General features: G+C 46.5%; 1 protein-coding gene across 1 annotated transcript in view; it reads right to left on the bottom strand.

Annotated features, from left to right (window-relative positions):
• The window catches only part of LOC129702994 (cell adhesion molecule DSCAM), a 207,478-nt gene that overhangs the window by 5,301 nt on the left and 187,870 nt on the right, over positions 1-14,307 (bottom strand). Inside the window, exons 27-28 of the mRNA XM_055645130.1 lie at positions 10,542-10,739; positions 9,665-9,967 (exon numbers count right to left, since the gene is read on the bottom strand). Of these exons, the coding sequence (XP_055501105.1) occupies positions 9,665-9,967; positions 10,542-10,739 (501 nt within the window). The remainder of the gene's footprint in view (positions 1-9,664; positions 9,968-10,541; positions 10,740-14,307) is intronic.

Genomic DNA, 14,307 nt, shown 5'->3' with positions numbered 1-14,307 from the left:
ACATTCAGAACAATGCCAACTTGCAGCAACGTAACCTGACCTGTCCCTCGCTCTCAGTCTCACCATTAAAGGGGCCAGACTCTGACAGAAGGGTTCTCCCATCTTTAACCACTCATCTGAAGAGTGTCCCCTTAAAAGAAACCATCCTTTCATAATAGTCCTCTGCACACTCTATATAGCTGGGCTGCCTTGAGGGAATATACGAGAGGGACTGAGAGGGTTTGGTTTAGTTTAGTCTAGCGATATGGTGAGGAAACAGGCCCTTCGACTTGGACTTCAATGCATTTCGTTGTCTCTGTACTTCGACTTGGACTGAATCTGAATCGGACTAGTGTAGCTGAGACATGTTGGCCGGTATAGGCAAGTTGGGCCAGAGGGCCTGTTTCCACACTATGAATCTATGACTCACCGAGTCCACGCCGACCAGCTGACCCCCCACACTAACACTATCCCACACACTCGAGGGACAAGTTACAATTTGACCAAGCCAATTACCCTGCAAACCTGTATGTCTTTTGAGTGTGGGAGGAAACCGGAGTACCCAGAGAAAACCTATGTAGCTCAATAGAGAATAGACGATAGACAATAGGTGCACGAGTAGGGCATTCGTGCCTTCGGCCCTTCAAGCCAGCACCACCATTCACTGTGATCATGGCTGATCATCCACAATCAATACCCCCGTTCCTGCCTTCTCCCCATATCCCATGACTCCGCTATCTTTAAGAGCTCTATCTAACCATCTCTTGAAAGCATCCAGAGAATCGGCCTCCACTGCCTTCTGAGGCAGAGAATTCCACAAATTCACAACTCTCTGCGTAAAAAAGCTTTTTATCATTTCCGTTCTAAATGGCTTACCCCTTATTCTTAAAACTGTGGCCTCTGGTTCTGGACTCCCCCAACATCGGGAACATGTTTCCTACCTCTAGCGCGTCCAAACCTTGAATAATTTTGTGTTTCAGTAAGATCCCCTCTCATACTTCTAAATTCCAGAGTATCCAGCCCAGCCGCTCCATTCTATCAACATATGACAGTCACGGGGAGAATGTCGAAACTCTATACACACAGCACCCGTTGTCAGGATCGAACCAGGGTCTCTGTCGATCTAAGGCAGCAACTCTACCCCTGCACCACTATGCTGCACCTAAGGGACGGTGGAAAATAAACCAGCGCATAGAACAGCACATCACATGCAGGTCCTTCGGCCCACAATATCTGTGCTAAACATGCGGCCAAACTAATCCCCTTTGCCTGCATGTGATCAATATCCCTCCATTTCCTGCATGTTCACGTTCATGTATCTAAAAGCCTTTTAAACATCACTTTTGTATCTGCTTCAACACCCATCTCTTTTTGAAAAATCAAAATAAACTTTATTCAGAATACAAAATATGAAGTGCAAAATCCCTCCGACATTAGCTATACATAGATTCATCAGCTTTATAGTTTGTAGTGTTCCCATCCTTGGCAGCATGTTCCAGGCATCCGCCACATTCTGTGTTTAAAAAAAAACTTTTCTCGCATCCCCTGGTGAGGGCGGCATGGTGTGGCAGCGGTAGAGTTGCTGCCTTACCACGCCAGAGATCCGGGTTTGATCCTGACTACGGGTGCTTCTCTGTACGCAGATTGTACATTCTCCCCGTGACCTGCATGGGTTTTCTCCGGGAACTCCGGTTCCCTCCCACACTCAAAGATGTGGGAGGATTGTAGGCTAATTGGCTTGGTAAAATTGTAAATTGTCCCTAGTGTATGTAGGATAGTGCTAGTGTGCGGGGATCGCTAGTTGCCGCGGACTCAGTGGACCGAAGGGTCTGTATCTCTAAACCAAACAAAATCTCCCCTTTAAAGTTCCCCTGTATCACCTTAAAGCTATGTTTAACACTCAACTGATAATTAGATATCGCCCTTAGGGCTAACTGAATCAAGGGAGATGGGGAGAAAGCAGGAATGGGGTATTTATTTTGGATGATCAGCCATGATCATATTGAATGGCGGTGCTGGCTCGAAGGGCCGAATGGCCTACTCCACCTATTTTCTATGTTTCTATGCTTCTACGATAACTAAAAGCACGTGCAAATCAGGTTATGGATCAAGCCGTACTGACACACCAATGACAATGTTGCAATGGGCCTCACTGGTACAAAATAAAACTGATTATGACAATGAGCTGCATAAAGATATACTCAAACAACTGACCGCAGCTTAATCCCATGTGGTCAATAAACTCTGAAATCAGATAGCTTAAATAGTCTCGTAAAGTAGAAGAGAGATACTAAAGGGCCTGTCCCACTGTACAAGGTAATTCAAGAGTTCTCCCGAGTTCTGCCCTGATTCGAGCTTGTGTAATGTACGTAGCGGGTACGTGGGAGCTCGTGGATGTCACGTAGCGGCTCGTACGAGTAACGGTAGGTACTCGGGAAATCCGGTAAACTCGTGACGTTTTTTCAACACTGTGAAAAATGTCCACGAGTAAAAAAATACTCGTGATGAAAACATTTTTTACTTTTTACTCGTACGAGCCCTAACGTACCCGCTACGTACATTACATGAGCTCGAATCAGGGGAGAACTCTAGAATGACCTCATACAGTGGGACAGGCCCTTTAAGATAAAGAAGTTTTGGAAATAATATTACAGCAATATGGTTTGTATAAAAATCACATCACTTTTTAATAAATGTCGGAGGCCGTTCAGCCCACTGAGTCTATGCTGACACACAGAGCAATCCTTTCAATCGCATTCTTCCACTTACTGTCATAGAGTCAAACATCATGGAAACTTGCCCACGCCAGCTAAGATGCACCATCTACACTAGTTCCACCTGCCTGCATTAGACCCATATCCCTCTCACCCCTTCTTATTCATGTATCTATCCAAACTCCTGTCAGATGTTGTTATAGTACCTGCCCCAACTACCCCCTCAGCTAGCTCGTTCCATATACCCACCACCCTCAGTGTGAAAAAGTTACCTCTCAGGTTCCTACTAAACTTCCCCCTCCCACCTTAAACCTGCTTCCCCTAGTTTTTGATTTCCCTACGTTGGGAAGAAGGCTATGTGCATTCGTCCTATCCATTCCCCTCAATATCTTATACACCCCTATAAGATCACCCCTTGTCCTCCTGCACTCCAAGGAATCGAGAGCCAGCCTACTCAACCTCTCCTTATAGCTCAGGTCCTCAAGTACTGGCAACATCCTTGTAAATTTACTCAGCATTCTTTACAGCTTAACAACATTCCCTAACAACAGCAGCGTGACCAAAACTTCAACACAATATTCCAAATGTGGCCTCACCAATGTCTTTTACAGCTGCAACATACATCACAACTTCTTTAGTCAATACCTTGACAGATGAAGGCCAATGTACTGAAAGCCTTCTTGACCATCCTCTATTTGTGATGCCACTCTCATGGAATTATCTTCCTGCACTCCTAGATCCCTCCGCTCTATAACACTCCCCAGGGTCTTGCCATCCTCTGTGAAGGTCCTACCCTGGTTTGCCTTCAAAAACTGCAACACCTCGCACTTGACTCCATGAAGCATTTTTCATCCGACTTGCTCAAATGATCAAGATCCTGCTGTTGTAATTTTTTATAATAATCTTCACTCTCTACAATACCACCCACTTTAGTGTAATCTGCAAAATGCAACCTTCTACATTCCCATCCAACTGTAACCCATTCTCTCCCACATGTCTTGTCAACTCCTCTGTTATTCTCATATCTCACTCATCTACACGAGAGGTAACCTACAGCAGCCTACTAACTAACCTACCACCTTTGAGTTTAGTTTAGTTTTAGTTTAGAGATATAGTGCGTATACAGGCCCTTTAGCCTACAGACCAATGATCCCCACACACTAACACTAACCTCCACATACTGGGGACAATTTACAATTATACCAAGAAAATTAGCCTACAAACTGGTAGGTTATTGGGGTGTGGGAGGAAACTGGAGATCTTGAAGAAAACCCATGCAGGTCACGGGGAGAACGTACAAACTCCGTAGAGACCAGCACCCGTGGTGGTCTCTACGGATGATCAGCCATGATCACATTGAATGGCGGTGCTGGCTCGAAGGGCCGAATGGCCTACTCCTGCACCTATTATCTATTGTCTAGTCAGAATTGAACACGGGTCTCTGGTGCTGAAAGCTGGTAACTCTACCACTGTGCCACCATGCCACCCGTGTGAAAACGCTGCCCTCAAGTTACTGGTAATTGTTTTCTCCTCTCACCTTAAACCAATGCCCTCTGGTTTTGAATGTTCCAATCCGTGCAATAATCCTGTCAATGCCACAGATCTTAAATTTAATCTTCTGATTTAATTAAAGATTTCAAGCATCTAGTTTTTTTGTTGTTTTTCAATGCGGGCGGCACGGTGCCGCAGCGGTACTGTTGCTGCCTTACAGCGATTCCAGCACCAGAGACCCGGGTTCGATCCCGACTACGGGTGCTGTCTGTATGGAGTTTGCACGTTCTCCCTGTCACCTGCGTGGGTTTTCTCCGAGATCTTCGGTCCCCTCCCACACTCCAAAGTCGCACGGGTCTGTAGGTTAATTGCCTTGGTGTAAATTTTAAAAATTGTCCCTGGTGTGTGTGGGATGGTGTTCATGTGCGGGGATCACTGGTCAGCACAGACTCGGTGGGCCGAAGGGCCTGTGCCTGCGCTGTGCCCCCGAACTAAACAATGGCTCTTCAGGGGCCAGGTTGAGGAAATCCCTCCTGGAAACATAAGAATTGGAACCTGGGCATGCAAGAAGAAGATTGACTGCTGCAGACCAGGACAACAGAGCCTCTGGCAGAGTTTGTACATTAGCACCGCAGTGCTGCTGGATAGTTGCTGATTTACTAAAGTAATTAGCTTGATTTAAATGCTTTCATCTTGGCATTTCTTTCGGAGACGTGATCAGCTGGGGAGAAAGGAACAGCATCAAGCACATTTTGTAACTGAAAAGGAAAATGAGTAATGTAAGTCGGTGAAATATGCAGGTGCACATTTACCAGCTCGCGCGGCTAATGCTGCCAAAGAGAAGAGGAGGGAAGAGACTGCAGACCTAAGACTTTTGCCTCCATCACAGTGAGGAGATGCTGGGTGGACTCACTGTGGTGGATGTTAATGTGTGTTTATTGTTGTTTTTATTGTATTATATGCATGACTGCTGCAATTTTGTTCAGGCTTCGGTCTGAATGACAATAAAGGCTATCTATCTATCTAAATAACACACGATTGAGAATAAGTGTGTAGGAAACAACTGCAGAGGCTGGTTGAAACCAAAGGTAGACACAAAATGTTGGAGTAACTCAGCAGGACAGGCAGCATCTCTGGAGAGAAGGAATGGGTGTCGTTTCATGTCGAAACCCTTCTTCAGACTGATCAGATCAAACGTCACCCATTCCTTCTCTCCGGAGATGCTGTCTGTACCGCTGAGTTACTTCAGCATTATGTGTCTACGGTTGAGAATGACACATCCGAAAATCACAAGCGACGTAGAAAATATCGTGACTCAGCAGGTCGGACAGCATCTATTGACCGTCTGAAGAAGGGTTTCAACCAGAAACAACCTATTCCTTTACTCCAGAGATACTGACTGGCCCGCTGAGTTGCTCCAGACTTTTGCGTCTGTCTTCGGTTTAAACCAGTATCTGCAGTTTCTCCCTGCACATCAATGGGAATGTAGCTCTACAGGACCTTGATTAGGCCACATCTAGAATTACTGCCGGAAATTTTGGTTGCCCCATTAGAGGAAGGATGTGGAGGTTTTGGCGAGGCTGTCGAGGAGACTTATTAAAATGCAGATTAGACCATGATCCTATTGAATGGCGGTGCTGGCTCAAAGGGCCAAATGGCCTGCTCCTGCTATTGTCTATTGACTATATTAGTTATGAGGAGTTCATAAATGATAGGAGCAGAATTAAGCCATTTGGCCCACCTTGAATGCCTGTGTTGAACATAATTTATTAATCACAGCATTTCATTTTTTTAGTTGGCAGAGATAGATTTAACTAAAAGGTGCATTCAATAGGCAATGGACAATAGACAATAGACAATAGGTGCAGGAATGGGCCATTCGGCCCTTCGAGCCAGCACTGCCATTCATTGTGATCATGGCTGATCATCCACAATCAGTACCCCGTTCCTGCCTTTTCCTCATATTCCTTGACTCCGTTATCTTTAAGAGCTCCATCTAACTCTCTCTTGAAAGCATCCAGAGAATCGGCCTCCTCTGCCTTCTGAGGCAGAGAATTCCACAGATTCACAACTCTCTGGGTGAAAACGTTTTTCCTCATCTCCATTCTAAATGGCCTACCCCTTATCCTTAAACTGTGGCCCCCTGGTTCTGGATGCCCCAACATCAGGAACATACTTCTGCCTCTAGCGTGTCTAATCCCTCAATAATTTTATATGTTTCACGAATATCCCCTCTCATCCTTCTAAATTCCAGAGTATATCAACATAGCCGCTCCATTCTATCAACATATGACAGTCCCGCCATCCCAGGAATTAACCTCGTGAACCTACGCTGCACTCCCTCAATAGCAAGAATGTCCTTCCTCAAATTTGGAGACCAAAACATTTATACAACGTTTTTCCAGTGCAACATTGCAGTGGTCACCAAGGCTGGGTCTCACCGAGTTTCTGATTCTGAGGCAAAAGGGCAACTTAGTGGAGCCAGAGGTAGAACCGATGGTGCACTTGGCATTAATAGCATCTTGGCAAATCTCTTCTACACCCTCTCCAAAGCCTGCACATCCTTCCTGTAATATGGTGACCAGAACTGCACATCATACTCCAAATGCACCGTAACCAAACTTCTATCAAACTGCACCATGACTTCCTGATACTTATACTCTTATGATCAATGCTATGCTGTATATTTACAGTAAATATAGTTCAGTTTAGTTTAGAGATACAGCGTGCAAACCAACTCTTTGGCTCACTGAGCCCATATGCTAGCTCTATCCCACACTAGGGGCAATTTACAGAAGCCAATTAACCTACAAACCTGCACATCTTTGCAGTGTGGGAGGAAACCGGAGCACCTGGGGAAAACCCACAAGGTCACAGGCCCCGCACAGGCAGCACCCGTAGTCAGGATCAAACCCGGATCTCTGGCGCCGTGAGGCAGCAACTCTACCGATGCGCCACTGTGCTGCCCTCACCAGCACCAGGAGTGTGGTGGCATGGACATTGGTTTGGTTGAAATGCCACAAATGCAACAGAAAACATGTGTTTAAGATTTTTTCTACTCTGGGTAAAGATGTGGTCGTAGAGTTGGAGATTTTTTCTAGTCTGGGTAAGGATGAACATTGAATTCTCCCAGTTTTGTTAGCCCTTGCTGTCTCCTCCCCTTCCTTAGCCCTCGGGCTGTCTCCTCCCATCCCTCAGCCCTCGGCTTCCTCCTCCTCCTTTTTCCTTTCTTCTCCCCCCCCCCCCCCCCCCCCCCCCCCCCCCAGTCTGAAGAAGGGTTTTTCGGTCCGAAACGTTGCCCATTTCCTTTGCTCCATAGATGCTGCTGCACCCGCTGAGTTTCTCCAGCATTTTTGTGTACCAACAGAAAACATGGGCAGAAGTAGCCCAGGAAGGGTTAAGTAAGTGAGATTTAACTGTGGATTCTAAATATCAGGAGACATGCTGACTAATGACATGTGCGTGCCCGAGATATCCCCACTGCTCTGGGGACATTGATCCACAGAAAGAGCTATCATTAGTTTCACAGGCAGAGAACAGGATGCCTGAGGTGGGAGTTGTATTTGCAGCCTCTGCTGCTCGGCTGGGTTTAACAGCACTAATATGACAACAGCAGAAAAAAGCTTCTGCAAAAGCAGACTATTCTTCACCTCTTTGCCTCTGGCAAGTCATACTGCTCTGAAATCTTCCACAAAAAAAAACTAAGTCTTTGGTTTAACTGAGTGGCTGCCTGCTAAATATTTAATTCCCATTAGGCTTATTGATCTGTTCCATTTGCTCAAAGCTTTCAGAGCGCTATTTATTTTGCCTTCAATTTGGCTTCGAATTGAGGGGCACGGCAGAGCTTGGTGCTTGAGTTTAGTTTCGTTCAGAGATACACCGCGGAAACAGGCCCTTCGGCCCATCCAGCCCGTGCTGTCCAGCGATTCCCGCACACTGTCGCCATCCTACGCACACGAGGGACAATTTACATTTCTACCAAGCCAATTAGCCTTTGGAGCATGGGAGGAACCCGTAGAAAACCTTCGCAGGTCACGGGGAGAATGTACAAACTCCGCAGAGACAGCACCCATAGTCAGGATCGAACCCGAGTCTCTGGCACTGTAAGTCAGCAACTCTACTGCTGCGCCATCGAGCCGCCCTTGGGGGAGTGGGGGGGGCTGCAAGCAGTGACAGCTGCGGACCATTGGTGCAAAGTGAGTTCAAATCCCACCGAGGATGCTTGAAAAATTAAAATTAAAACAATGAATTGAATTGAAAACAATATACTATTAATATAGTAGTTTGTATTATGTAGTCTGTAATAGAAAATAGGTGCAAGAGGAGGCCATTTGGCCCTTCAAGTCAGCACCGCCATTCATTGTGATCATGACTGATCATCCACAACCAGTACCCCGTTCCTGCCTTCTCCCCATATCCCTTGATTCCGCTAGCCACTCTAGCTCTATCTAACTATCTTTTAAATTCATCCAGTGAATTGGCATCTACTGCCTTCTGTGGCAGAATTGGATTGGCATATCACCCTATTTGATCCATTGGTGTCTTTCATGGTATGGTATGTTATTTGTTACAAGTACTGTACTGAGGTACAGCAAAATTCATTTTTGTACACAGTTCAGTACAAGTATCACTCTACATAAGCACTTAGATACATCTTAGAAAAGCATCTCAGATACAATACAAGTGTATAGCAGTAGTACACTGAGACAGTATACAGAGCCGCCAGTTAGGCACCATTTACAAGCCCCAGTTGTTGTAAGTACAGGGATCTTGGCCTGACCATAAAGGTCTGGTTGAAAGGGCTGAAAATCTACATGTCCTACATCGACTGGCCTATACATGGCTCCAAACCCAATTGTGGTGAGTGTATATTAACTACCATTACATATCCTTAATCTGAAGTTACATTGTGGCTGATACCTCTGTATTTCTCTAGTTTACTAGATCAACCCAGTTCATCAAATGTTCACTATGGATTATAGCCAATTCACACCCGGTTCACCATGATTCACACCAGTTCACAACCAGTTCACCATGATTCACACTTGTTCACAACTAGTTCACCATGATTCACACCCAGTTCATTGTAGATCACTGTGATTCTCACCCAGCTCACAACTAGCTCACCATGGTTCACCACTAGTTCACCGTAGTTCATCATAGGTCACACCTAGTTCACAACTTGTTCACCATGGTTCACACCCAGTTCATCATAGGTCACACACAGTTGACAATATTCACTGTAGTTCACACCTAGTTTGCCACTTGTTCACAACTGGGAAACAGAACCACACTCACCACCACATTATAAGAGATGAGGTGCAGTCCCAACTCTAACCCTCCAGAGCTGTATTTAGAGGTCAGTTTGAAGCCTACACCATGCCCGAAGGATAGGCTGAAATATCTGCCTCCTCTGAGCCATCTCTGAACATTGGGGGCCAATGAGCTATTTGGGATACTCTCCCATGACAACTGCCTACCTGGTCGGTGTGCTTTTGGGACAGCCATGTTTGCCACCCTCCCAGCGTCCTGAGGTTTCGGCGGTGACGCAGTGAATCTGCAGATGCCCGATTCGGAGGGAGTACTGGACGTGAGGCTGTCCGTGTACTCGTTGGTCCCTGCCGTCAGCTGCTCCGAGGACGTATCCGATATGAAGCATTCCGTGATTGTAAACTTGGCGTGCCGCAACTGCTCCTCCATCTTGGCGTGCTCGTAGGCCCGTGCCAGCTCCTCGTACGTGGAGGAGGCACTCTCCGTGGAGACCATGCTACTCCGAGCTCTGTCTAATGGGGGAGAAACACAGCACAGATCAAGCACCAAGTATGCACGCACTGCCTAGTATCACGTTTGGAGGGGGTAAACGGAGGCCAAGATCAGATCAGCCTTGGCCTTTTGTGCATCTGCAGCTCCACTGCGAAATCTCCTCACGGTATGCCTGCTTTGAAGAGCTTCTCCTCCCCTCTCTGTCGGGGGTTTTGTGAGACCCTCCCTCACTGCTCCTACTATGTGATTCCTGCTGCTTTCCAGGACCTTCAGAGATGCTGCCTGCTTTTTGGCAACAGTTCACTGTTTCTATCATTCTTTTATGATTCCTCCACATCATCGATGTCTGTTGCCAAGGGTGACCTCCAAGGAAAGATTTCTGCCCTCTAATAGGCCTTCCTCAGGGTTGCACCCAAACCTTTGCCTTCAACTCCAGGAAAAGCCCTGATAGTGCTTTATCATTCCTCAGTTCATAAGTCATAGGAGGAGAATAAAGCCATTCATCCCATCGAGTCTCCTCCGCCATTCAATCAGAATGGCTGGTCCATCTTGCCACGCTCCAGTGACACCACCCTCTTGACTAAAGAAATGTACCTGTGTCCTGGGAAGGGCTGACGCTGTAGCTATCACTCTCTTTGTCGACCGATCCCGCCACTTGTGGAGCTGGCATCCTCCAGTCGGTGGTCAGAGTGTGGGCAGACATTGTGGGGTGGGGTCTGTTCAACGTCCACTGGCTGGAATAGCGGTTGCGGGCCGACGGCGCCCCTTTCGCGTTCCTGCGGGCGGTGGGATCTGCGGACCATAAAGAGCCCATTAAAATGGTGGCCAAAATGGCCGACAGGAGTTTCACGTCATGGCGTCCAGAACCGGCGAGGGCTTTGGGAGCCTGGGTGTCCCAATGCAGGATCAACAGCGGACTTAAGTAAGACACAAAGTGCTGGAGTAACTCAGCGGTTCAAGCAGCATCCCCGGAGAACATGGATTTCAGTTTGGAGCTCACCTTCAAACTTCATGCAGTTACGCATTGAATCTTTCTCCTTTACCCTCAGCAATAGTCCTGAGGGTAGTACTCACCCTATTTTACTATTTGTTTTACATCTCCAGCCCTGCCCACTCCCTAGATCCCGTCACCAATCCTTCGGTCGCTGACAGCAGAGCCCCTCCCCCCCCCCCCCTCCCCTACGGACTCTAACCATATAACCATATAACAATTACAGCACGGAAACAGGCCATCTCGGCCCTACAAGTCCATGCCGAACAATTTTTTTTTTTTCCCTTAGTCCCACCTGCCTGCACTCATACCATAACCCTCCATTCCCTTCTCATCCATATGCCTATCCAATTTATTTTTAAATGATACCAATGAACCTGCCTCCACCACTTCCACTGGGAGCTGATTCCACACCGCCACCACTCTCTGCGTAAAGAAGTTCCCCCTCATATTACCCCTAAACTTCTGTCCTTATTGAAGTCATGTCCCCTTGTTTGAATCTTCCCTATTACAAAGGGAAAAGCTTGTCCACATCAACTCTGTCCCCTCTCATCATTTTAAAGGGAACGACGCTCCAGAGAATAAAGACTTGGTCTGTAACTTAGTTGTTGAAACCCAGGCAACATTCTAGTAAATCTCCTCTGTACCTCTCTATTTTGTTGACATCCTTCCTATAATTTGGGCGACCAAAAATTGTACACCATACTCCAGATTTGGTCTCACCAATGCCTTGTACAATTTTAACATTACATCCCAGCTTCTATACTCAATGCTCTGATTTATAAAGGCTAGCATACCAAAAGCTTTCTTTACCACCCAATCTATATGAGATTCCACCTTCAAGGAACTATGCACGGTTATACCCAGATCCCTCTGTTCAACTGTATTCTTCAATTACCATTTCCATGTACTCCTATTTTGAGTCCTGCCAAGGTGAGCACCTCACATTTATCAGCATTAAACATCTGCCATCTTTCAGAAATGGCCTAAATCACTCTGTAGACTTTGGAAATCCTCTTCATTATGGTATCATCTGCATACTTACTAATCCAATTTACCACACCTTCATCCAGATCATTGATGTACATGACAAACAACAAAGGACCCAACACAGATCCCTGAGGCACCCCACTAGTCACCTACCTCCAACCCGATAAACAGCCATCCACCATTACCCTCTGGCTTCTCCCATTCAGCCACTGTTGAATCCATCTAGCTATTCCTGCATTTATACCCAACAGTTGAACCTTCTTAACCAACCTTCCATGAGGAACCTTGTCAAAGGCCTTACTAAAGTCCATGTAGACAACATCCACTGCTTTACCCTCGTCAATTTCCCTAGTAACCTCTTCAAAAAATTCAAGAAGATTAGTCAAACATGACCTTCCAGGCACAAATCCATGTTGACTGTTCCTAATCAGACCCTGTTTATCTAGATGCTTATATATATATTATCTCTAAGTATCTTTTCCATTAATTTGCCCACCACTGAAGTCAAACTAACAGGTCTATAATTGCTAGGTTTACTCTTAGAACCCTTTTCAAACAATGGAACAACATGCGCAGTACGCCATTCCTCGGGGACTATTCCCGTTTCTAATGACATTTGAAATATTTCTGTCATAGCCCCGGCTATTTCTACACTAACTTCCCTCAATGTCCTAGGGAATATCCTGTCAGGACCTGGAGACTTATCCACTTTTATATTTTTCAAAAGTGTCAGTACTTCTTTTACTTTGAACCTCGTAGTATCCATAGCTACTCTACTAGTTTCCCTTACCTCACATAATTCAATATCCTTCTCCTTGGTGAAATACCGAAGAAAAAAAATTGTCCAATATCTCCCCCATCTCTTTTGGCTCTGCAGATAGCTGTCCACTCTGTCTCTCCAATGGACCAATTTTATCCCTCCTTATCCTTTTGCTATTAATATAGCGGTAGAAACCCTTCGGATTGACTTTCACCTTACTTGCCAAAGCAACCTCATATCTTCTTTTAGCTTTTCTAATTTCTTTCTGAAGATTCTTTTTACATTCCTTATACTCCTCAAGCACCTCATTTACTTCATGCTGCCTATAATTATTGTAGATCTCCCTCTTTTTCCGAACAAGATGTCAATTTTCCCTTGAAAACCTCGGCTCTAGGTAGAGTGGCGGTGCTCCTTGCCCTCTGGACCCTGTTTACAAGGGACGCTCTACTGGTCCCTCCACCCTCCACAGGAACGACGCTGCTCTTGGTCTTGTCGTCCTTCTCCAGGTCGTCCAAGAAGGTCCTGAGCTGACGCCAGTCATTCCTCTTCACCCACTTGCTCCTTCCCTTCATTCTGAGGATGAGGTTCAGCCAGAGGGTGAGCCCGTGTAAGTTTGGCCACCAGAGGGAGGCCGGTCTGGGCAGATGTTGGGCTCCTACGGTGGCCTGGGTGAACTCGCGGATTTCCTCCACTGGATTGAGTGGAGTGGCATCGAGAACATCCATTGCCTTATTGTCCGAGGAGTCCCCTACCACCTGGAGTCACCATCCCCATCCCCGGACAACTACTCTCCCTGTAGTAGTTGGGGGGAGAATAGTGGAATATGCTTTAGGGGCCTAGTAGCCTCTACTGAAGAGATTGGGGCATGAGGATGTAACAAGCACCCTGCACACACTGTCCTATTCAGCCTGACCGTTGTCACTGAAAGCACCATTGTTGAACACTTGCTATGTTTCTTAGCAAATGTCCAAGCGGCACGGTGGTGCAGAGGTAGAGTTGCTGCCTTGCAGCGCCAGGGACCCGGGTTCGATCCTGACTACGGGTGCTGTGTGCACGTTCTCCCCGTGACCTGCGTGGGTTTTCTCCGAGATCTTCGGTTTATAGGTCAGTTGACTTGGTATCAATGTAAAATTGTCCCGAATGTATGTAGGATGGTTTCAATGAGCAGGGTGACATTTCGGGTCTGACGAAGGGTCTCACCCCGAAACGTCACCCATTTCATATCTCCAGAGATGCTGCCTGTCCTGCTGAGTTACTCCAGCATGTGGTGTCTATTTCGGGTTTGTAGTCTATTTGGCTTCGGTCAAAATTGGAATATTGTCCCTATTGTGTAGGATAGAGCTAGTATACGGGGTGATCGCTGGTCGGTGCGGTCTCGGTGGAGTGAAGATGCCTTTTTCCGCGCTGTATCTCTAAAACTAAAAGCTTGCTCAGGACCAATGCACACGGACGAAATGTCGATGAGAATATACCAGAGTGGGCCACGGCCTAAAGGGGGAGCCGTTGAGTCAGCGGAAAGTGGCGCCATGTCCCTCTAAACCTATAGGGAACTGTATGTATGGGTTTGGCAGGCTAGGGTTTTATTCCTTGGTGCACTGGCGGATGAGGAATAATCTTAC

This window comes from Leucoraja erinacea, chromosome 13 (genome assembly GCF_028641065.1).
Source record: "Leucoraja erinacea ecotype New England chromosome 13, Leri_hhj_1, whole genome shotgun sequence".
NCBI classification, from domain to species: Eukaryota; Metazoa; Chordata; class Chondrichthyes; order Rajiformes; family Rajidae; genus Leucoraja; species Leucoraja erinaceus.
Note: the sequence above shows the minus strand (reverse complement) of the source record. Positions and strands in the feature narration are given on the sequence as shown.